The sequence below is a fragment of the Lithobates pipiens genome, unplaced genomic scaffold (assembly GCF_037356315.1).
Source record: "Lithobates pipiens isolate NorthernLeopardFrog02 unplaced genomic scaffold, aLitPip1_a1.2 Scaffold_8, whole genome shotgun sequence".
Lineage (NCBI taxonomy): Eukaryota > Metazoa > Chordata > Amphibia > Anura > Ranidae > Lithobates > Lithobates pipiens.
In genome coordinates, this window is record NW_027507903.1 from 607,156,833 (window position 1) to 607,179,032 (window position 22,200).

The 22,200-nt window shown below is 44.4% G+C and overlaps 1 protein-coding gene across 4 annotated transcripts in view; it reads left to right on the forward strand.

Moving 5' to 3' along the window:
* PER1 (period circadian regulator 1) overlaps positions 1-22,200 on the forward strand; it is a 93,354-nt gene that overhangs the window by 63,715 nt on the left and 7,439 nt on the right. For 3 of the 4 annotated variants that reach the window (XM_077470608.1, XM_077470610.1, XM_077470609.1), the window contains exons 9-19: positions 201-279; positions 363-469; positions 1,920-2,073; positions 2,693-2,801; positions 4,635-4,769; positions 6,851-6,932; positions 10,368-10,515; positions 10,703-10,824; positions 10,915-11,106; positions 16,101-16,310; positions 20,989-21,683. In XM_077470608.1, coding sequence (XP_077326734.1) covers positions 201-279; positions 363-469; positions 1,920-2,073; positions 2,693-2,801; positions 4,635-4,769; positions 6,851-6,932; positions 10,368-10,515; positions 10,703-10,824; positions 10,915-11,106; positions 16,101-16,310; positions 20,989-21,683 — 2,033 coding nt within the window. The remainder of the gene's footprint in view (positions 1-200; positions 280-362; positions 470-1,919; positions 2,074-2,692; positions 2,802-4,634; positions 4,770-6,850; positions 6,933-10,367; positions 10,516-10,702; positions 10,825-10,914; positions 11,107-16,100; positions 16,311-20,988; positions 21,684-22,200) is intronic. The other variant, XM_077470611.1, reaches the window with a different exon arrangement.

Consider the following 22,200-nt stretch of genomic DNA (forward strand, 5'->3'; position numbering starts at 1 on the left):
GCTTCATTGCTGCAGATGGTGGAAAAATAAAGCAAAACTGCACATAACCTGATCTGCTATGAGTTTACTTTTCTTGATTGGAGTTTTATGGTTGTTTAGCAATTCAGGGAGATATAGGTAGCAGACAGCATCTAGGTAGGTAGGTAGGAAGGAAGAGGTAGGGCCTGTTGTCTTGCTGACGGTTACGTCTCTTTCCTCAGCACCACGAATACCTCCGGATAAGCGTATTTTCACCACCAGGCATACGTCCAGCTGTGTGTTCCAGGAGGTAGATGAGAGGTAAGTTTCATGTCCCTCTGTCTGGGCATCTTATATGTTCATCTTCCTGGAACGCTGTCTGATGGTCCTCCATTATCTTACAGAGCTGTCCCTCTCCTTGGCTACCTCCCGCAGGACCTTATCGGTATGCCTGTTTTGTCTTTCATTCATCCTGAGGACCGGCCACTCATGCTTGCAGTACACACTAAAGGTATTTTGTTTGGGGGGGAAAAGGAGTTTGAAGAATTTACAATTTTCAATTCTTTTTTAACTTGTTTTTAGATGTTTTAAGTATTGCTGATGGACCCCTAAAGTCATTCTAAAGAAAAGATTTTTTTTTTTAATAACAAACATGATATACTTTTTTAGAGCAGCCCTGATCCTCTTCTTTCTGGGTCCCCTGTTGGTGGTCCTGGCTCCCCCCCCCCCGCCGAGTGCCCCTAATAGCAAGCGGCTTGCTATGGGGGCACTCGAGCAGGCTCGCCCCCGAGCCATGATGCGTGTCCATTCACACACAGAGCGGCACCCCCGCTCTCTCCTCATTGGCTCATTGGCTGTGATTGACAGAAGCAGAAGTCAGTGGCTCCTGCTGCTGTGTGAGTCAATGAGGAGAGAGAGACCTGGGAAAGCTGCTGCTCTCATGTACATCGCTGGATCAGGTTGGGGCCCAGGTAAGTATTAGGTGGGGCTGCTGCATGTAATAGGAACAGCAATTTTTAAATAGTTACATTGGACCAACATGGACTAATGTAGGTATGTATTTGCCATACCCATGGGATCCCAGTGCAAGCTGGAAGTCATTGTATTGATCACCGCTATTACAGTGATCTTCCAGGTCTTGTGCCAAGTGCCTGCCCTGCTGCATTGTAAAAACAGGATGTTGTTTACTCGGCATGGACCCCATTCACAAATCCAACATCAGTACCTGACCTCAGAAATGTTCTTTTCCTGTGGGATTCATTCCTAGAAGAGTGGAGACTGCCATAGCATCAAATAGAGGGTCAGCTCCATATCAATGTCCATGGTTTGGGATGTCCAACAACCTCAAATAAGAGTGATGGTCGGGTTCCAAAAAATCTTTGGCCAAATAGCGGGGGATTTAAAAAAACTGGGGAGTGTAAAATCTGATGCAGCTCAGCATAGAAACCAATCAGCTTCCAGGTTGTATTGTCAAAGCTTAATTTGAAGAAGCTGAAGTTAGAAGCTGATTGGCTACCATGCACAGACGCAACAGATTCCAAATGCTCCAGTTTTAGTAAATCTCCTATAACAGTGATGACGAACCTTGGCACCCCAGATATTTTGGAACTACATTTCCCACGATGCTCATGCACTCTGCAGTGTAGTGGAGCATCATGGGAAATGTAGTTCCAAAACATCTGGGGTGCCAAGGTTCTCCATCACTGGTCTATAAGATGCTATAGCTGTTTCCTTGGGTTATATTTATAGATAACATTTTGCATTTTGGGTGTAGCAGAAGAGAAATGTGCTTTTTTTGTTGTCATGAGGTTGGACTTGATGGACTTGTGTCTCTTTTTTCAACCTCACCAACTATGTAACTATATGAGAAGAAATTGACTTATGTTTTTTTTCATTAGCTGTAGCTTTATAGTGTGATGGAATGTGTGCCGTATGAAATAATGATCATCTTTGGCCCTTAGTCTTACAGCAGGCTGGCCAGCCTTTCAACCACTCTCCCATCCGCCTATGTGCACGTTCCGGGGAGTACGTCACCATCGACACAAGCTGGAGCAGTTTCGTGAATCCGTGGAGTCGCCAAGTTTCCTTCATTCTTGGAAGGCACAAAGTTCGCACGTAAGTTCTGCTGTGGCACAACCACCATAGGCCTGTTTTTTTTTTTTTTTTAGGTGCCTCGCTAAATAGGGCCCACTGCTAAACAGTAATGGATTAAATGTTGTGTAATCCCCTGCATGTAAGATTCCCATTATTCCTGGCACTTCAGCTGAAATGTGAAGTTAGGCAGCAGGAGTGACCTGTGTTGGGTCCTAAAATAAGAAAGGGGAAGAAGCTGTACTGAGTGAAACAAACTCATGCATGGTGACAGTTCTGTGTGTCTCTGACAGCCTCCTATTCCACACAGTACAGATGGCAGGTAGGTATTGCATTCAGTATTTCAGATACAGATGGAAATTGGTATGGTGGTTCCAGGGATAGAGAGCAGGGTGATCAGGAAACTCAGGTTACCTTTTAAGCAGCCATATAACATAGGGGGCTATGACACAATGCTACTGGTTACCCTTTTTTTTTGGAAGAAAAAAGGGTAGCCAGTAGCTGTTACTAGATTGGAGGAAAAAACATTTTTATTTTTTAACCAATTTTGAAGTTGTCCATGTCTCTTCCTGCTCCCTCTAACTGTTCAGGCTGCGTGTTTATATCTTTTCCCTTATCTGCTCCTTGTCTTGTCTTTCTGCAGAAGTCCTCTCAATGAAGATGTCTTTACTGCCCCCAAAGGGGCAGAAATGAAGCCTCTAGACCCAGACATTCAGGAACTGTCAGAGAAGATCCACAGGACATTAATGCAGGTATGGACCCTTTTCTCCTCTCCGTTCCCTCCATCTTTTCTCTTATTTTATCAACATTTTCCTTCCTTTCTCCTTCTTGCTCCTCCCTTCTCCTCTCCCTCTCTTTTTTTCTCTTTCCCCTCATTTCTTTTTTTCTCCTCTTCTTTCCTCTAATTTCCTCTCCTCTCCTTTCCTTTCCACTCTTCTCCATTATTTCCTGCCTTCCATTCCCATTCACTGTTCTCTTCTCCCTTCTTCCCCTTTCTTCTCCTCTCTTCCCCTTTCCTCTGTTCTCTTCTTCTCTCTGTTTCTTTCCTTTCTTTTTCCTTCCTTTCATTTCCTTTTTTTTCTCTTTTTCTTACTGCCTTTCCTTCTCTCTTTTTACTCTCCTTTCTTTTCTGTCTTCCTCTCCCCTTTTTCTCTCTTCTCCTCTCCCCTTTTTCTCTCTTCTCCTCTCCCCTTTTTCTCTCTTCTCCTCTCCCCTTTTCTCTCTCTCCTCTTCCTTCTCTCCTTTACTCATTCCTTTCTTCCCCTCTTCTTTCTTTTAATTTCCTCTCCTCTCCTTTCTTTTCTGTCTTCCTCTCCCCTTTTTCTGTCTTCTCCTCTCCCATTTTTCTCTCTTCTCCTCTCCCCTTTTTCTCTCCTCTCCCCTTTTTCTCTTCTCTCTGTTCCTTCCTGTCTTTCTCTCCTGCACCCCCACCCCCCCTTTTTTTTCTCCCTCTCCTCTCCCTTCTCTCCTTTACTCATTCCTTTCTTCCCCACTTCTTTCTTCTAATTTCCTCTCCTCTCCTTTCCTCTCTTCTCTGGTCTTTCCTGTCCTCCCCTCCCATTCCCTCCGTTCTTCTCTTCTCTCTTCCCCTTTCCCCTCCTCTCCTCTTCTTTCCTTTCTTTTTCCCGGTACAACAATTTTATTTGAAAATAATACAGAAAAGCAAAAACAGCGAACCCCATGTAGGCGAAGCATATATAATGGAGCAATTTCACAGAACTTTTAGGCCTTTTTTTCCCTTACTTTTTTCTTTTCATTTCCTTTCCTATCTCTTCTTTTCCTACTGCCTTTCCTTCTCTTTTACTCTCATTTCTTCTCCCCTAATTTCCTCTCTTTTCCGCTCTTCTCCATCCTTTTCTTATCTTCCTGTGTCATTCTCTCCTTTTCCCTCTTCTCTCTTTTTTTCTCCCTTCTCTTCCTTCTCTCATTTACTCTTATTTCTTTCATCTCCTTTTCTTCTCTTCAATTTCCTCTCCTCTCCTTTCCACTCTTATCAGTTCTTTCCTGTCTTCCCCTCCCATTCCTTTCCTCTTCTCTTTTCCCCTTTCTTCTGTTCTCCTCTTCTTTCCTTTTTTTTATTCTTCCTTTCGTTGTCTATTATTTCTCTCCCTTTCCAACTGCCTTTCCCTTTTTCCTGTATTTCCTTTTCCCCTCCTTCCCTTTTTTTAGTCACCTCTTGTTGTGTTGTGTGTTTTTTTTTTGTTTTTTTGTTTTTTATGTGTTTGCACATTATTTTGTGCTCTTTGTGTTATTTATTGAAATATTTAGATTGGCTTTTGAAACAGCTGCCATTTGTCCATAGGCATCAACCTCCTTGGTGCAGCTGCCTAAACCTAATTGGCTGCCTTTAGGTATTGAATTGAGTGCAGTGGAGGAGCTGCAAATCTCTGTAAACTGCTGCACGAGATCTGTTAACATGCAATGTCTTGCAGCAGTTGCAATAGATCGCCTTGGCTGAAAACCTTAAAAATACTGTATATGTTTTCATCCAGCTGCATTAGTCTGCTTTAGGGAAGTTAAGACTTAACTTTGTCATTATATTACGGTTGTTGTAGTGTTACAGCTGTGGACATTGTACTTTACAGCCTGTACATAGCACGTCCCCTGGTGGTGGGAATGGTAGTGGCGGCAGCAACACATCTCAAGAACCTTATCACTGCAATGCTTCATCCAGTGACAGCAATGCCATGGTCATCGAGGAGGGAAGAGAGCCGAAACCTGTACGTGTGATGATGAATAAGTTAACGCTGAGATGGTCAGATCTTAATGAATAATAATACAGTGTATGAGGGGGGTTGGCTTTATTCCGGCTAGACGCAGATCTGTCTGAGCTTGCTAGGGATAATTTTACAGATGAGTATTGCATGTCTTTAGTTTTATTTCATTTAGTTCTTTCCAAGAGATTAAAAACTTTAGCTATATGGTCAAAACTATGTGGAGACTCCTTCAGATTATTAAGTTTAGGTGTTTTCAGTGAAGGGTACTGTTAATGCTACAGCATGCAAAGACATTTTAGATAATTGTCATAAGGTTGGGGAAGGTCCTTTACTGTTCCAGCATGACTGTTCCCCTGTCCACCAAACCGGCTCTGTAAAGTCATGGTTTGATGAGTTTGGTGTGGAAGAACTTGAGTGTCCTGCACAGAGTCTTGACCTCAACCCTACTGAATGCCCATTATGAGCCAGATCTTCTCATCCAATATCAGTGTGTGCTTCCAACTGCACAGAGTCTTGACCTCAACCTTACTGAATGCCCAATATGAGCCAGATCTTCTCATCTAATATCAGTGTGTGCTTCCAACTGCAGAGTCTTGACCTCAACCCTACTGAATACCCAATATCAGCCAGATCTTCTCATCTAATATCAGTGTGTGCTTCCAACTGCAGAGTCTTCACCTCAACCCTACTGAATGCCCATTATGAGCAAGATCTTCTCATCCAGTATCAGTGTGTGCCTCCAACCTTGTAGGAACAGTTTGGAGAAGGTCCTTTACTGTTCCAGCATGGGCATCCCCTGTGTACAAAGTCAGCTCCATAAAGACATGGTTTGATGAGTTTGGTGTGGAGGAACTTGAGTGTCCTGCACAGAGTCTTGACCTCAACCCTACTAAATGCCCATTATGAGCAAGATCTTCTCATCCAGTATCAGTGTGTGCCTCCAACCTTGTAGGAACAGTTTGGAGAAGGTCTTTTACTGTTCCAGCATGGGCATCCCCTGTGTACAAAGTCAGCTCCATAAAGACATGGTTTGATGAGTTTGGTGTGGAGGAACTTGAGTGTCCTGCACAGAGTCTTGACCTCAACCCTACTGAATGCCCATTATGAGCAAGACCTTCTCATCCAGTATCAGTGTGTGCCTCCAACCTTGTAGGAACAGTTTGGAGAAGGTCCTTTACTGTTCCAGCATGGGCATCCCCTGTGTACAAAGTCAGCTCCATAAAGACATGGTTTAATGAGTTTGGTGTGGAGGAACTTAAGTGACCTACACAGAGCCCTGACCTCAACCCTACTGCACACTTTTGGGATGAATTGGAAAACCAATACTCAGCCAGGTCTTATCATCCAATATCAGTACCTGACCTCACCAATGTTCTTTTGGCCGAATGGGCACAAATCCCCACATTCACACTCAAAAATCTTGTGGCAAGCCTTCCCAGAAACGTAGAGGTGGCTATAGCCACAAAGTGGAGCCAACTAATGCCCATGGTGTTGGAGTTGGCTGGCCATCAAGCTCATATAGATGTGATGGGCTGGTGTCCACAATCTTTTGACCATATAGTATAAATGGCACAAAATATCACTACTGTGTGTTTACACTTTTGTACTAAAACTTAAAGTGTATTTAAACCCCAAAACATATGTAATATATTACAATTTACCCCTCCTTAGATGTGGTGGGTACATGAGTTTTCATTTATTCAGGCTTTATTCAGGCGTTTTTAGCAAAATGACAAGTGCGAACCAGGGCCTAATGTAATAGAAGGTTTGCACTCTTAACTCGGAGATCACGCAACCACGTTCTGGTTATAAAACGAATCAAAAACAACTGGGGGTCTGTGATAGAGAGGGGGTTAAAAAATAAATAAAGTGTAACTGCTCTAAAAGTGAAAAAAATCAATAAGTAATACTGAAATAGACCCCAAACCGATATAGGTTCCTTTTTAAAACGGTGTTAGGATGGTTAGTATATTCTACTCATAACTGACTGTCGTCAGCGCCAAGATTGAAGATATTATGTTTCTGGAGCAAATGAGAAGTTTTTGTCTTGAATCCCCCTCATTCCTCACTATGTGTTTTTTCAGGAGCTTTGCCAGAAGAGCGGGGGCCAGCAGACCTTCCTGGGCTCCAGGGCCATACGACCACCTCATCGAGGATATTTTCAAGGTAAGTCCCCCAGAACTTATTGTTTTCAGACATCTCTTGCAGTTTTGCGCTAATCTTGAAGCATAAGTTTAGGCGCACACAAACACACCCTTTAGGCCTCCAAATGTGTGTAGATTTTAAGCCGCTGTTGCATCTTAGGACCTGTTATCGACACAAAGAAACAGGATATACACCGATCAGCCATAACATTATGAGCACTGGGAGGTGAAGTGAATAACCTCTCAGGGCGCTTTTAACCTAAAAAAAGTGGTTAAAAACTCCTGTGTTGCGGTGCTTCCAAGTCGCATTTTAGGTGCTTCGGAAGCGCTGCCCATTCATTGGAATGAGCAGGGGCATTTTGGGAGCAGGAGCAGGGGGCAGGGGCATTTTGGGAGCAGGGGCAGGGGCATTTTGGGAGCAGGGGCAGGGGCATTTTGGGAGCGCTGTATACAGTGCTCCCAAGCCACCCCAAAGCTGCTACTTGCAGGACTTTTTCTAACATCCTGCAAGCGCACCGCCCGGGGTGTGAAAGCACTCATTGCAATGAATGGGAGGCAGTTTTCAGGCGTTATTTCTATCGCTAAAACGCCTGAAAACTGCCTCAGTGTGAAAGGGGTCTAAGTGTAAGTATTTGAGTAAGTTTGACAAGGGTCAAATTGCAATGGCTAGATGACATGGTCAAAATGACTCTAATACTGCAGATCTTGTGGGAAGGTCCTGGTCTGCAGTGGTCAGGACCGACCAAAAGTGGTCCATGGAAGAAAAAAGAGTGAACTGGTGAAAGGGTCATGGGAGACCAAGGTTCATTGATGCATGTGGGGAGGGAAGGCTGGCCTATGTAGTCTGATCCAATAGAAGAGCTGCTGTAGCTGTATTATTGAAAAAGTTAAGGCTGGTTCTGATAGAAAGATGTCAGAACACACAGAGCATTGCAGTTTGCTGTGTATGGGGCTGCATAGCCACAGACCAGTCAGGGAGCCCAGGTTGACCTTTGTCCAGAGCTAAAAGCACCTACAATGGGCATGTGAGCGTCAGAACTGGGTCATAGGGCAATAGAAAAAAATAGCAAATAAATAAAAAATAATATGGTGTATACAATTATGATACAAGTCATATTGTAATTGAATGTTATTAAAAATGACCTTTCCTTTTCAATCTACAATTTTCTGTAAAATGCAATATGGCAACCTGGAGGCGTTCTGTACACAGAATGTATACTGACCACTTCCCAGAAACATAATTTCCTGCTTGTGTGATTGACTCACTAATTTTTTTCCCAGAAGTCTGCACTAAGATACAAGTCAGATTTCCGGCATCCCCTGCAACAAAAATGTCATTTTTGCTGAAATACTCCCAATAAGAAAATAACCTCTAAAGGGATGCAGGCCCAGCAGCTTTCCTCATTAGTGCCCTGCAGATGATTGATAACTATGAAATCCACTCCCATTAGATTCACTTACCAAATGGACACAGACAAACACACAGGGATTTCTTCAGAATAACAAAAGGAATCTGCAATACAGTTTGTTAAAATCGTTCTAATGTACATAGATCTCCCAGGGGGGAATGTTTTTTTCTCAACAAAAGTGGAGTTACTCTTTAACCATTTCCCATCCACGCTATACCTGAAAGACGGCTGCATCGCGGACTTAATTTGCCGGGAGGATGTCCATGGACATCCTCCCATCCTCGAGTGGCCTGCGCGCCCCCTACAGGGCACGCGGGGCACGCTCTGTCATGTCATCAGCGAGTCTATGAGACTCGGCTGATCACAGATCGTAGTAAGGGGTCGATCCCTACCCCTTACCACGTGATCAGCTGTCAGCCAATGACAGCTGATCATGTGATGTAAACAGAACCGGTAATCGGCTATTTTATTTTTTAGGGAAAAAAAAGGCGATCACCGGCAGCTGTGAGAGGGACATCAGTCCCGATCGTGGAGAACCTCTGCAGAGCCTCTTCTGTGCCACCTACCAGTGCCCACCAGCGCCAGCTATCAGTGCCCACAGTGCCACCTATAAAAGTCACCAAAGTGCCTCATCACCAGTGCTGCCTATCAATACCACCTATCAGTGCCCATCAGTGCCACCCATCATTGCCCAATAGTGGCGTCTTATCAGTGACCATCAGTGCAGCCTTATCAGCGAATATCAATGAAGGGGAAAAATTACCTGTATGCAAAATTCTTTCAGAAGTTTTTGTCTTTTTTTTGGTTTGTTTAGCAAAAAAATAAAAAACTAAGAGGTGATTAACCACTTGCTTACTGGGCACTTAGACCCCCCTCCTGTCGAGACCAATTTTCAGCTTTCAGCGCTGATGCACTTTCAATGACAATTGCGCGGTCATACAACACTGTACCCAAACAAAATTGTTATCATTTTTTTTCCCACAAATAGTGCTTTCTTTTGTTTATTTTTTTTAAAAAGACAAAATAAAAATAAAAAATTTTATTTTGTTATAAAATTTAGCAAACAGGTAATTTTTATGCCTCATTGATGTACGCTGATGAGGCTGAACTTATGGGCACCGATGGGCTACACTGATGGGCACCAATGGGGCAGCACTGGTGGGCACTGATAGGTGGCACTGATGGGTGGCACTAAAGGTCATTGATAGGTGGCATTGGTGGGCACTGAGAAGTGGCACTAATAGGTGGCAATGATAGCTGGCAGTGATGGGCACTGATGGGTGGCAGTGATGGGCACTGATAGGTTAAATTGAAAGGCAGCACTGCTAGGTGGCACCGATGCGGCACTGATTGGCACCACTGGTGGGCATTGATAGGTGGCACTTATGGGCATTGATAGGTGGCACTTATGGGCATTGATAGGTGGCACTCATGGGCATTGATAGGTGGCAGTGGTGAGCACTGTGGGCAATGGCAGGTGGCACTTGCAGGCACAGAGGAGGAGGCAGATGTGCCTCCTTCCTCTTCGATACTGATGTCCCTTGAGCATAAGCCAGTGATCGCCTTTTTGTTCTCCTCATGCTGTCAGCGTGAGGAGAAAAAAAAGCTGATTACCAAACTTTTGTTTACACTTGTGATCAGCTGTCATTGGCTGACAGCTGATCACGTGGTAAGTGGCCGGGACTGGCCCCTTACTCGGATCGGTGATCACCCGAGTCTCGGTGACTCGCGATCCCAGCGCGTGCCGTAGGGGGAGTGCGCAAAGGGGAGGATGTCCTATGACGGCCTCCCGGAAATTCAGGTCCGCGCTGTGGCCGTCATTCAGCTATAGCGTGGACCTCAAGTGGTTAAATACCACCAAAAGAAAGCTCCATTTTTGTGAAAAAAATGTTAAAAATGTAATTTGGGTAAAGTGTAGCATGACTGTGCAATTGTCATTCAAAGTGCGACAGCCGCTGAAAGCTAAAAATTGTTCTGGGGCAGGAGCCCCCCTCCTTTAAGTGCCCGGTAAGCAAGAGGTTAATTTGATGTGACTTTTCTCCACCCAGCTCTCGGTCCGGCTCGCACGGTCCCTCCAGCCAGCATAGACAACACTCTTCCTGACACGGCAGCTCCTCGAATCCCTGAAGAGCTGACACGGAAAGAGACCTCCAACTATTCCTACCAGCAGATCAACTGCCTGGACAGCATCATCAGGTAAGAAGGGAACAGGAAGCCACCTGTGCACTGGGAAATATTGTCCTCTCTGTAGTGCTCTCATGCCTCCTTTGCTGGTTGGCAGGATCAATTTAAACTGGACTTCAGCGCAATAAATGAGACCCATTCAGTGAAATGTGGCCTTGTGTCTATTTCTCCTTTGCTTATATTCCATCTCCTTTTACAGATACCTGGAGAGCTGCAACCTCCCCAGCACACTGAAGAGAAAATGTGTCTCCTCATCGTACGCCTCGTCCACCTCCACCTCAGAGGAGGAGAAACAGAGGACCGGGGAGAGCGATAAAGAAGGTGAGACTGGGGACAGACGCTGGTGCATGTAGCCAAGATTGAGGGGTAGAAATGTTAAAGTCGTATTCTGCTGTTTGCATTTCTTCGCAGATCCCTCGGCTGGCCCACCACAGCGGCAGGATCTGCCTCCTCCACCCACACCAGCAGCAGTGGGCTCCTCACCTCTGGCTCCTCTGCCTCCTCTACCCCCCAGAAAGGCAGAGAGCGTGGTGTCCATCACTAGCCAAGGAAGCTTCAGCAGCACAATTGTCCATGTGGGAGACAAAAAACCGCCAGACTCGGGTAATTTGCTTAGGGGCCAGTCTACTGCTGAGGATTCGGGGTGGAAGGGACTGGTGGACCAGTGCTGAGCAACGGACTTGTGTGCAAAAAAATTCTACGTCTTGTGCTGAAAAGCTTGTATCTTTTTTTTTTTTGTGTGGTAATGCTGGGGTCTGTCATTTTGCAACAGGGCAGATAAGGTGTGACGCTTAATTATTTCAGAAGACTAAACAAAACTAAAAGAAACCAAAGCTGAAAGTCTAAGTCAGGGATCCTCAAACTACGGCTCTCCAGCTGTTGCAAAACTACACATCCCATGAGGCCTTGTAAAACTCTGACATTCACAGGCATGATGGGAATTGTAGTTCCTGAACAACTGGAGGGCCGTAGTCTGAAGACCCCTGAAGAAACATTCTGTGAACTTTACTGGCAGTGAAAGGGAAACTCATAGGCCCCTGTTCACACCTGAGCGATTTTCAGCTTGCAAAACGCTCAGCTCTGAAGCCCCAAAATGCCCAACAAGCAAAATTCCATTCATTTCAATGGACCCTGTTTACATCTGAGCATTCTGTCGCCTGAAACAAAATGCTTGAAGCTCAAAAAAAGTACATGAACTTCTTTTTTGGGCAGATTACCATTTTTAGCCCTATAGACCAGTGATTCTCAACCAGGGTTCCTCCATAGGTCGCTAGGGGTTCCTTCAGCATTGGGCAATTTCTGCCTCTCAGATAAGTTCCCACTCACACCATTGATCTTTTTAGCTATCTGTAAGGAGGTAATTCTTCCCAATGACCACAAGTGTAAGGACCATTCCTCCCACTGACCATCACACTAATGTATCATAAGTTGTAGATTTTTAATTTTTAGCAGGGGTTCCCCGAGACCGGAGAACTATTTCAAGGTTTCCTCTGTGTTGAAAAGGTTGAAAATGGTTGCTATAGACCAGTGATGGCGAACCTTGGCACCCCAGATGTTTTGAAACTACATTTCCCATGATGCTACCCTACACTGCATCATGGGAAATGTAGTTCCAAAACATCGGGGTGCCAAGGTTCGCCATCACTGCCCTAGACAATAGAAACGCCTGACTTGAGCAGAAAAACGATCAGATAGCAGCTCTCCACCTCTAATTTCCTTTCCATCTCCTCCCCCTAGTGCAGTGATGGTGAACCTTGGTACCCCAGATGTTTTGGTACTACATTTCCCATGATGCTCATGCACTCTGCAGTGCAGTGGAGCATCATGGGAAATGTAGTTCCAAAACATCTGGGGGTGCCAGGGTCTGCCATCACTGCCCTAGTGCTTTCTATTGGCTAACGCCTGAAGCTGTAAAACGCTTGCAATACACTTCTAAAACTCTTTTAAAAAGTTTTAAAAAAATAGGCACGAAATACGCCAGTAAATCGTTACGCTCAGGTGTGAATGGAGCCATAAATTTGATAAAATTGAAACTTTATTACAAAAGCTTAAAATTTACATCAGGCTAAAGAAGCCATAAAAACAAACATGTAGCGTAATTACACCATAACATGTTTGGACTTGCTGACCACTACATAAATTATAAATGAATATAATCACCTAATTGGTAGATATATGCATATTAGTCGTGGTCGTAAGTCCTCATGAGTCAACGTGTTTCTCTGTTATGCTTTCTCAGGACACTTGAGAATTCAGCAGCAATCGAATGCGTGTGAAAGGAAGGGCCGGTTCACACTGCGAGCCGCGGCGAGGCGTCTCCGACTTCCTCGCCGCGACTTGCAGGGGGGGTCAGCGGCGACTTGCAGAGGACTTCTGCATAGAAGTCAATGCAAGTCGCCCCCGAAGTCGCCCCGAAGTAGTACAGGAACCTTTTTTCTGAGTCGGAGCGACTCGAGTCGCTCCTCTCAGAACGGTTCCATTGTACTCAATGGGGACAACTTGCGGGAGCGAGGCGAGGCGAGCCGTGTCGCCTCGCCTCGCGCCGCAGTGTGAACCGGCCCTAAAGAAATATGTATAATATAGTGCAGTCATATAGTATAAATACATACATGATAAGTTATGCTGTATATTCCTAATATAAAAGCACCTTTCTTGTATGCGTGCAACAGGCCTGTACAGTTCCCCCTGGGGCAGGCATCAGAGCAAAAGGTGGCCAGACAAGCAACGAACAGTGGGACACTCCTTCTAATAATATAAAAATGAAATAGTAATTAAAATGGCAGTAGACTCTGGGTAAGATATAACCTAAGATTATATATATACATATATATATATATACACATAGATATAAAATCTCCACCAAGGGGTTAATCCAGGCAGAAAGAAAAAACGGGAACTAAACTTTCCTCAATTGTAAACCTCTAAACAGGATCATCAGAGCCCTGGAGAACCAGATTCTCAATCACCTAGGTATAAATGTATAGATTTACTGCTACAGGGCAGCCGTTCTGTGCAGAATCACATGTGTGTGTGTGTATGTGTGTATATATATATATATATATATATATATATATATATATATATATATATATACACACACACACAAATACCTATATATGCGATTCTGCACTTCCTCGTAGGGGGTGCACTGCTTCTGTTGTGATTAGTCACAGCAGAAGCCAATCAGCGGGTGCCGGCCAATGAATGTCCGCTGCCACCCACTGATCATCGAGGAGAGACACAGAGCAGAGATCTGTTCAATGCTCTGTTCAATGCAGAGCTCTGTGATGAAGTTTATGTTCCTGCAAAGCGGGGAATAAAATCCATCACATCCTTTAGTAAAAACAGCACACATAACACACAAGCACTGGTTAGGCTCGCATTTAACCCTTTGATAGCCCTAGATGTTTAACCCCTTCCCAGCCAGTGTCACTAGTACAGTGACAGTGCATATCTTTAGCACTGATCACTGTATTAGTGTCACTGGTTCCCACAAAGTGTCAGCGTCAGAATGTCTGCGCAATATCGCAGTCTTGCTATAAGTCGCTACCATTACTAGTATAAAAAAAAATAATAAAGAATCCATAAGTATATCCCATAGTTTGTAGACACTATGGGGTTGATTTACTAAAGGGAAAAAGACTGCACTTTTGCAAAGTGCAGTTGCTCCAGAGCTTAGTAAATGAGCAGAAAGTCGGCTGACTTCCATCATCAAATCACGTGCAAGCAAAAATGCTTCTTTTTTTTTTTCTTGCACGTGATTGGGTATTTTTTGCAAAGTGAAGCCTTACCTAATTTTACTAAGCTCTGGAGCAACTGCACTTGCAGAGGGCAACTTCACTTTGCAAAGGGCACAGTCTATGTGCCGTTAGTAAATCAACCCCTGTAACTTTTGTGCAAATCAATCAATATACGCTTATTGGGATTTTTTTTTACCAATTGGGATGTATTGTCAGAAAGTAAAAAAATGTTTTTGTTTTGTTTTTTGTCAAAATTGTTGTTTTTTTTTTTGTTTATAGTGCAAAAATGAAAAAACCCAGTGGTAATCAAATACCACCAAAAGAAAGCTCCATTTGTGGGAAAAAAATAACATTTTTATTTGAGTACAGTGTTGCATGACCGCACAATTGTCAGTTAAAGTAACACCGTGCCGTATCGCAAATAAATGGCCTGGACTTGAAGGGGGGTAAATCTTCTAGAGGGCAAGTGTTTAATGACTCAAAGTTGGATAGGGGTCTATAATAAGGTATGCTAACCTTATTAATGATGTGTCCGGTCCAACCCACATATCCAACATACCAGTAGTGATCCAGGGACCTAATTCCAATTAAAAGAAGAAGCAGGATCAGGCATAATTACATTAGCTTGCCAGGATACGATCCCAATTATTATTAACCACTTCAGCCCCGGAAGATTTTACCCCCTTCCTGGCCAGAACATTTTTTGCGATTCGGCACTGCGTCACTTTAGCTGACAATTGCGCGGTCGTGCCACGCTGTACCCAAACAAAATTTACGTATTTTTTCCCCCACAAATAGAGATTTCTTTTGGTGGTATTTGATCACCTCTATGTTTTTTTTTTTTTTGGCAGGGAAGGGGGATAAACACTAGGAGGCGATCAAGGGGTTAAGTGTGTCCTAGGGAGTGATTCTAACTGTGGGGTTGGGGGGGGGGGGGGGGGCTACAACTGACATGACAGCGATTACTGCTCCCGATGACAGGGAGCAGTAGATCTCTGTCATGACACTAGGCAGAACGGGGGAATGCCTTGTTTACATAGGCATCATCTCCCTGTTATACCTCTCCTCGCCACAATCGTGGGCCGTCGGCAAACATCGAGTTCCCGGGACCCGCGGGCATGCTCCTGCGGCGCGCGTGTGCCCGATAGGCGGCAAATTTAAATGGAGGTACCTGTACACTCATTTGCCTGCCTCTGCCATTTTGCCGACGTATATCTGTGTGCGTGGTCGGCAAGCGGTTAAAGCATACCTAAAAGTCTGACAGGCCCAGATGACAAGAGCAGGAAAAAAGATTTAAAAAAAAAAGGTCTTATTAGGTAGCAGCTCCTTCCACCCTAGACTAAGAAATGATTGAAGTAGCCTTTCTCATAGTTACATAGTAGGTGAGGTTGAAAAAAAGACACAAGTCCATCAAGTCCAACCAAACCTCTCAAGCTTTTTAACATGGAGGAACCCTTGACATAACTTGACAGCCCCAGGGAACCCCTAAATAGAATTACTATAGGTCAAAGTACAGTAGGTAGGTCAGTGGGAAATTCCAGGTATGGATATTTTATACATTGTCACATTGGTCCAGCCTGGACCAATACCTAGAAGGGCCGTAGCTCTGACAAACCCCTGGATGACAATTCTCAGATACTCGGACTTCAGCTGTTTCCTACCCATGCAGGTCAAACGCAGGCCTGCCTTGCTTGATTGGAATGCACGTTTACATTTTATAAATGGAATAAGTGTGTTGTCTACCTTACCTGCCCTTCTCATATGTACAAGCGACCGCCAATAAAAAATAAAAACAAAGAATTCTTCGTTCTGATGTTATGAACTAATGCCTTCCGTTCTTGTGTTTTCTACCCACAGCTGAAATGGTGCCTTTGGAGGAGTCCTCGTGCCCAGCAGCCCCACCACCTCCACTGCGACCGCTGGGGCTGACTAAAGAAGTCCTCTTTGCCCACACTCAACGGGAGGAGCAAGCCTTCCTAACCCGCGTACACAACCTCAGCCAGCTGCGGGTGTTTGACCCTGTTCCTGCGGGAGCATGGGAAGAGCAGAGCCAGCGGGGTCCTAGAGGTCAGTTCTCCGTCTCCACTGCTACTTTTAGAAGGTTTCAAATCAGCCATATGTTCTCACTTTTTTTGCTGACTGTTCTTGTCTCTCCCATTACCCGTGCCTCCAAACACTGCGGTGTAGACATCGCATTGCAATGTATGTGAGGCTATGGGACAAGGACATAATTACTCCTGTCACACCGCAGTATATTATACACAAAGGAGAAATGTAATTATAGAGCAAGTCTAGAGAAAAAACCCAATTTGAAAGCGCCACATCCCTCTTAAAGTGCAGAAAAGGACGTTTTTGGGACTTTTTAAGCGCACAAATTTAATTCAATTAAAAAATACATAAATAATCAATAATTGATCACTAACAGATACCACTGTAAGTGTTAATTATTATCTCTACATGTTTCGCCTGTTAAGGCTTCCTCAGGAGACTCTTTTTTTGCAATGAACACTGTAGGTGTAGACTGATCACTACAATAAAAAAGATTATTACTTATAGTAAATCAAAATCTTTAAAAGATCAATTGGTAAGCGCATACACTTTTAACAAAATTTGCTACAAATAAATAAATAATACATTTGAAAGTAGATATTAGATAGAAATATTACATTTCTAAACCAATGGCACAATTACTACAGAAAAGGCTTGAAACTTAAAGACTCATTCAAGCCTAGGTGCATGGTAGCTGATAAATTGTGTATCCATTTCGATTCCCGGTGAAGGAGTATCCTATCTATGTCTCCACCCCTTTCACAATCTGGTACATGTCCAAGGGCAAAAAACTGAATTTTTGAGCCATCAAAGGCACGGTATAGCCCCATATGCCTACTAATCAGAATTTCCATCTTCTTCTTATGCAATAACTTTACACAATCTCTTATTCTATAAAAGAAGGGCCTTTTGGTTTTACTCACATAGAAGGCATTACAAATGCATTTCATGTAGTAAACCACACCGATTGTTTTGCAGTCTGCGAAAAAATTAGGATTATAGACTTGACCATTGGGAAGTGTTATCACATCTTCCACAGGCATAGGTCCCCTTACGTCTAAATTTAGTTTTAGGTTGAATATGACTATGTACCAATTGATCTTTTAAAGATTTTGATTTACGATAAGCAATAATCTTTTTTTTATTGTAGTGGTCAGTCTACACCTACAGTGTTCATTGCAAAAAGAATCTCCAGAGGAAGCCTTAACAGGCGAAACATGTAGAGATAATAATTAACACTTAGAGTGGTATCTGTTACTGATCAAATATTGATTATTTATGGATTTTTTAATTGAATAAAATTTATATTTTTCTATACGTATTTCTCTTTCTGTATGTGTATGCGCTTAAAAAGTCCCAAAACTACCTTTTCTTTTTTTTTCCGCTGTATATTATAGTAGAATATATTATTGCATATATTTCTGGGCTCTTGCGGCCAGAGCTGTACTGGAGTGGCCTACTAAAAGCGACTCGGTCATTAAAATAGAATTGTCAAAACAATCTTTCCCTGGAAATGAGAACATAAGTACTTACCTCTCCCATAACCCATGCTGCCGAATGCAACTGTAAGTAATAGGAATGCCACCAACCATACAACATAGTTGGTGGATATCCTATATACCTATATACCATACAACATAAATGGGAATATAACATCCTTCCCTGGGAAAAAAAACAATGGAGTGCAATGAAAAAGTACCATGCCTTGTCTGGGAGCTGTAGAAAGGGCAGGACTCCACCAACCTGGAACCACAGAATGGGTCACCGGCCAAGGTGTCAAACAGTCATCACCACAGCCAGCCATTCTACTAGGGACTCCTCTGACTGTGGTGATGGCTGTTCAGGGCTAGTTTACACTTGCTTAAAACCAAGGCTTTGGACAGGCTTTGTTAAAGCTCTCTGAATGCCAGTCAAAGCTCCTGTCGCTAAATAAAATGGTTGGCTTACAGTCTCATTTACACCTTGCTTTTATCTGGTGCTTTGGTGGGGCTTCTGTGAGGCTTCAGTGAGGCTTTGGTGGAGCTTCAATGGGGCTACGATGAGCCTTTGGTCGGGCTTCTTTGAGGCTTTATGGGGCTTCGATGAGCCTTTGGTGGGGCTTCGTTGAGGCTTTATGGAGCTTTGATGAGCCTTTGGTGGGGCTTCGGTGAGGCTTTTTGGGGCTTCAGTGAGGCTTTGGTGGAGCTTCAATGGGGCTTCGATGAGCCTTTGGTGGGGCTTCTTTGAGGTTTTATGGGGCTTCGATGAGCCTTTGGTGGGGCTTCGTTGAGGCTTTATGGGGCTTTGATGAGCTTTTGGTGGGGCTTTAGTGAGGCTTTGGTGGAGCTTCAATGGGGCTTCGATGAGCCTTTGGTGGGGCTTCTTTGAGGCTTTGTGGGGCTTCGATGAGCCTTTGGTGGGGCTTCATTGAGGCTTTATGGGGCTTAGATGAGCCTTTGGTGAGGCTTTATGGGGCTTCAATGAGGCTTCTGTGGGGCTTCAGTAGGGCTTCCAGCAAGCTTTGCCATAGACTTCTATGGAGGCTTTGAAGCGCCACTAAAGCGACATGGGGTATAATTTTTGAAGCGAAGCAAAATGTAAACAAGACTGTAAGCTAACCATTTTATTTAGTGACAGGAGCTTTGATTGGCGTTCAGGGAGCTTTAACAAAGCCTGTCCAAAGCCTTGTTTTGAAGCAAGTGTAAATGAGCCCTAACACCGCTGATGTTTGTGGCATGTTTCTAGGATTTAACGGCAGCTTCTAGCTACCTATTATATGTTTGACACCGTGGCCAGTGACCCCCCCCCCCCCACCCCATTGTGTGGTTCCTGTTGTGTGGTTCTCCTGCCCTTTCTACAGCTCCCGGATAAGACGCCTCCCATGGTACTTTTCCATTGCAATCTATTGTTTTTTTGTTTGCTGGAGAAGGATTTTATATTCCCACTTATGTTGTATGGTTGGTGGATATCCTATTAAATATTATCTCCTGAAGAAGTGAACATTGCATCATGAAACGTTTCGAGTTTTAGGATATCAACCGGCTATTTCTATGTGTATATATGTTATTATGCAACTATTCATCTTTTTTTTTTGTTTTTTTATATACTTAGTGTAATTTTTATATTATTTGAATTTAATATGTGAATAAAAATTTGACTTTTTCAGAATGCTGTGGTTTGCTGTTTCTGGGTGCAACTCCCTTAAAGTGTTACTAAACCCAAAACAGTGAAATCAGTCTGTATATAGAGTAAAACACGCTCACTCCGGAACCTAAGGGGTTAATCCTTTGCATTGTGTAAAAAGGCTGTTTGATCCTGTATGCACAGATCCGCCTCTTCTTGCATTGTCTCCAAAACATGTCCGGATATGACAGAGTAAATGGAGTCAAGCTGCACATGCTCAGTTTGGTGTGTATTGCTAGAGTTTTAGTTTTTTCCCTTGGGAGAGTGCATGTGATCAGCACAGGGCCAATCAGCACTGTCCAGACAGAGGGTCAGGGGTCCTGCATCCTGATAGGACAGCCAGTGCAGTATGAAAACTCCTCCTACAAGCTTTAACCAGGCACTGATAGAAGTCACAAGACTGCTATATACTGCAAATGTATTTAGCAGTTTATATTTCCTAAAATAATTGCATTTCCATGTTCTGTGGAAATGGCTCCTACCGCTATTAATCTATCCAATGAGGACTCGAGACAGCGGCTGGAGCTGCTGGGCTCGTTCTCGTCGGTGGAACGATCGGACTTAGGTAAGAAAAAGGGGGGCATGGGGGGGAAGCTGCACCCCAGAAGGCTTTTCACCTTAATGCATAGAATGCATTAAAGTGGAGTTCCACCCAAAATGCATTAAAGTGGAGTTCCAACCACTCCTCGCAACCCGACATGCTACATTTTGGGGGGGGGGGGGGGGGGTTGTAACCCTTTTTTCATGGGACTTCCTGTCCCGCTTCCTATCTTCGGCTGCCTAGGCGACTCCTCCTCTCGCCCTAGGCGGCCCCTCCCTGACAGCAATCTTCTGGGACACAACTCAGGTCCCAGAAGAGCGGCTGGCCAATAGGAGAGCGCAGCGCGACGCGCGCATACGCAGTGCGTGCCCGACTTTGAAGCCATAAGCTGTCACAGCTGAGTGCCCACAGTTACCATGACGGCGCCAAAGAGAGGAGGGGGAGAGGAGCGAGGCTCTGGGCCGCCACATCGCTGGACCGTGGGGCAGGTAAGTGTCGGTTTATTAAAAGTCAGCAGCTATGCTTTTTTTGTAGCTGCTGACTTTTAATAAATGAAAAAAAAGAGTGGAACTCCGCTTTAAGGTGAAAAACCTTGAGACTTTACAACTCCTTTTAAAGGGGGGCAAGTTTTCTCAGCTATGTCTGTATTGCTCCTTTCAGTGTTGATACAAGGCTGTTGCTGAGATTGCAATCCCTGACTCACTGTCAGCTAAGTTCAGCAAATGGGATTCACCACACTTGGCCAATCAGCAGCGGGGGATTCGATTACATGTTGCTTCACATGATAATTTGGCCCTTGAACCAGACATGCTGCAAGGCAGGTGAGGCAGCTACACATGCAAGGAAGGTTTGAGTTGAATCTAGGAAAAGATGTCCGTTATAGACATTCAGATTTAGTAATTTGGCTATGAATTGCTTAGATATTTTCAGAAATCAGTACTTGTTATATAGTCATGTTTAGATATTAAATTATTTTAATTTTCTTCTACACAGGAGCTAAGCCCTCCCGATCCCACCAACACCACCACAGCTCTGCCAGCAATCCTGCCCCCCTATCGCGGGAGGGGACAAATAACGGAGGCCGTCGGGGCAAAAGCAGAAAAACCAAAGTAAAGCGGCCAAAGCAATGCATACATTTGTCACCCGCTTCCATGCCAACGACCAACCTCCCCGAGGCTCCTCTTCTACCTCCTCCACCTCCAGTTATCCCTGGTTACCCCCTCCCTATGTTCCCCCACCAACCTCCTGCCCCTGTACCAGCCCCATCCCTCCCGAGATACCCTCTTGTCACACCCATTGTTGCCCTCGTACTCCCCAATTATCTTTTCCAACCTCCCCCAGTGGCGCCGCCCTTCTTTCCTGGAGTTCCAGGGTTTCCTACCTTTAATCCCACCGCCGAATCTCCCACACCACCCTCTCCTCCCATCCCCGTGGCCACCTGCCAACCCCCTCCCCCTTCCCGCTTCTCCTCCCCGCCCCAGCGGCTCCTCCCGTCACGATGCAGCTCTCCGCTCCAGCTTGACCTGCTGCAGATGGAGGAGCTGCCGCAGCCCAGCACTGGAGGGGGAGGACCAGGAGGGGAGCTGGAGGAGGAAGGAGGAGGATCGGCCCCTGGCAATGCTACAGCCGGAGGGCCAAACCAGGGGACAGGAACTGGAGAAGAAGACAGACAGCTGGAGAACTGCATGGTGATTATTCATATGTTTAAATGCTTCTTTCACATCATCATTGTGTATAAACATTGATTTTGCTATACTCAGCTCCTCGGCATTGTCATTGCCTTTCCCATCTTGTCCAACCATTACAAATGAGAAAATATAGTGGTAGGAAAAATGGACTTTAACGCCACGTATGGAAAAGTATAACCAAATTTTAATAGTTCATATAAATTACACATGTATACAGTACACATTTAATAACACACACAAATGTACATAGGAAAAGGACCCATTGGTTGACCCAAGGGAAGTACCAATATACACTTCCTGTGGGGAGATACTTATAGTATCAGGAAAAGCCCACACTGAGTATGGTATTGTCTCCTAGTTATTCAAAGGTCATTGAAGAATTAAAATTGCTCTACATGTTTCGCAACTGAGTGTCGCTTCTTCAGGAGCTTCACTGTTTCTAATTAGAAGAACAGACTTCAATTAGAATATGATATAGACAATGAGATGTAGAATTATTGAGGTACATACATGCATG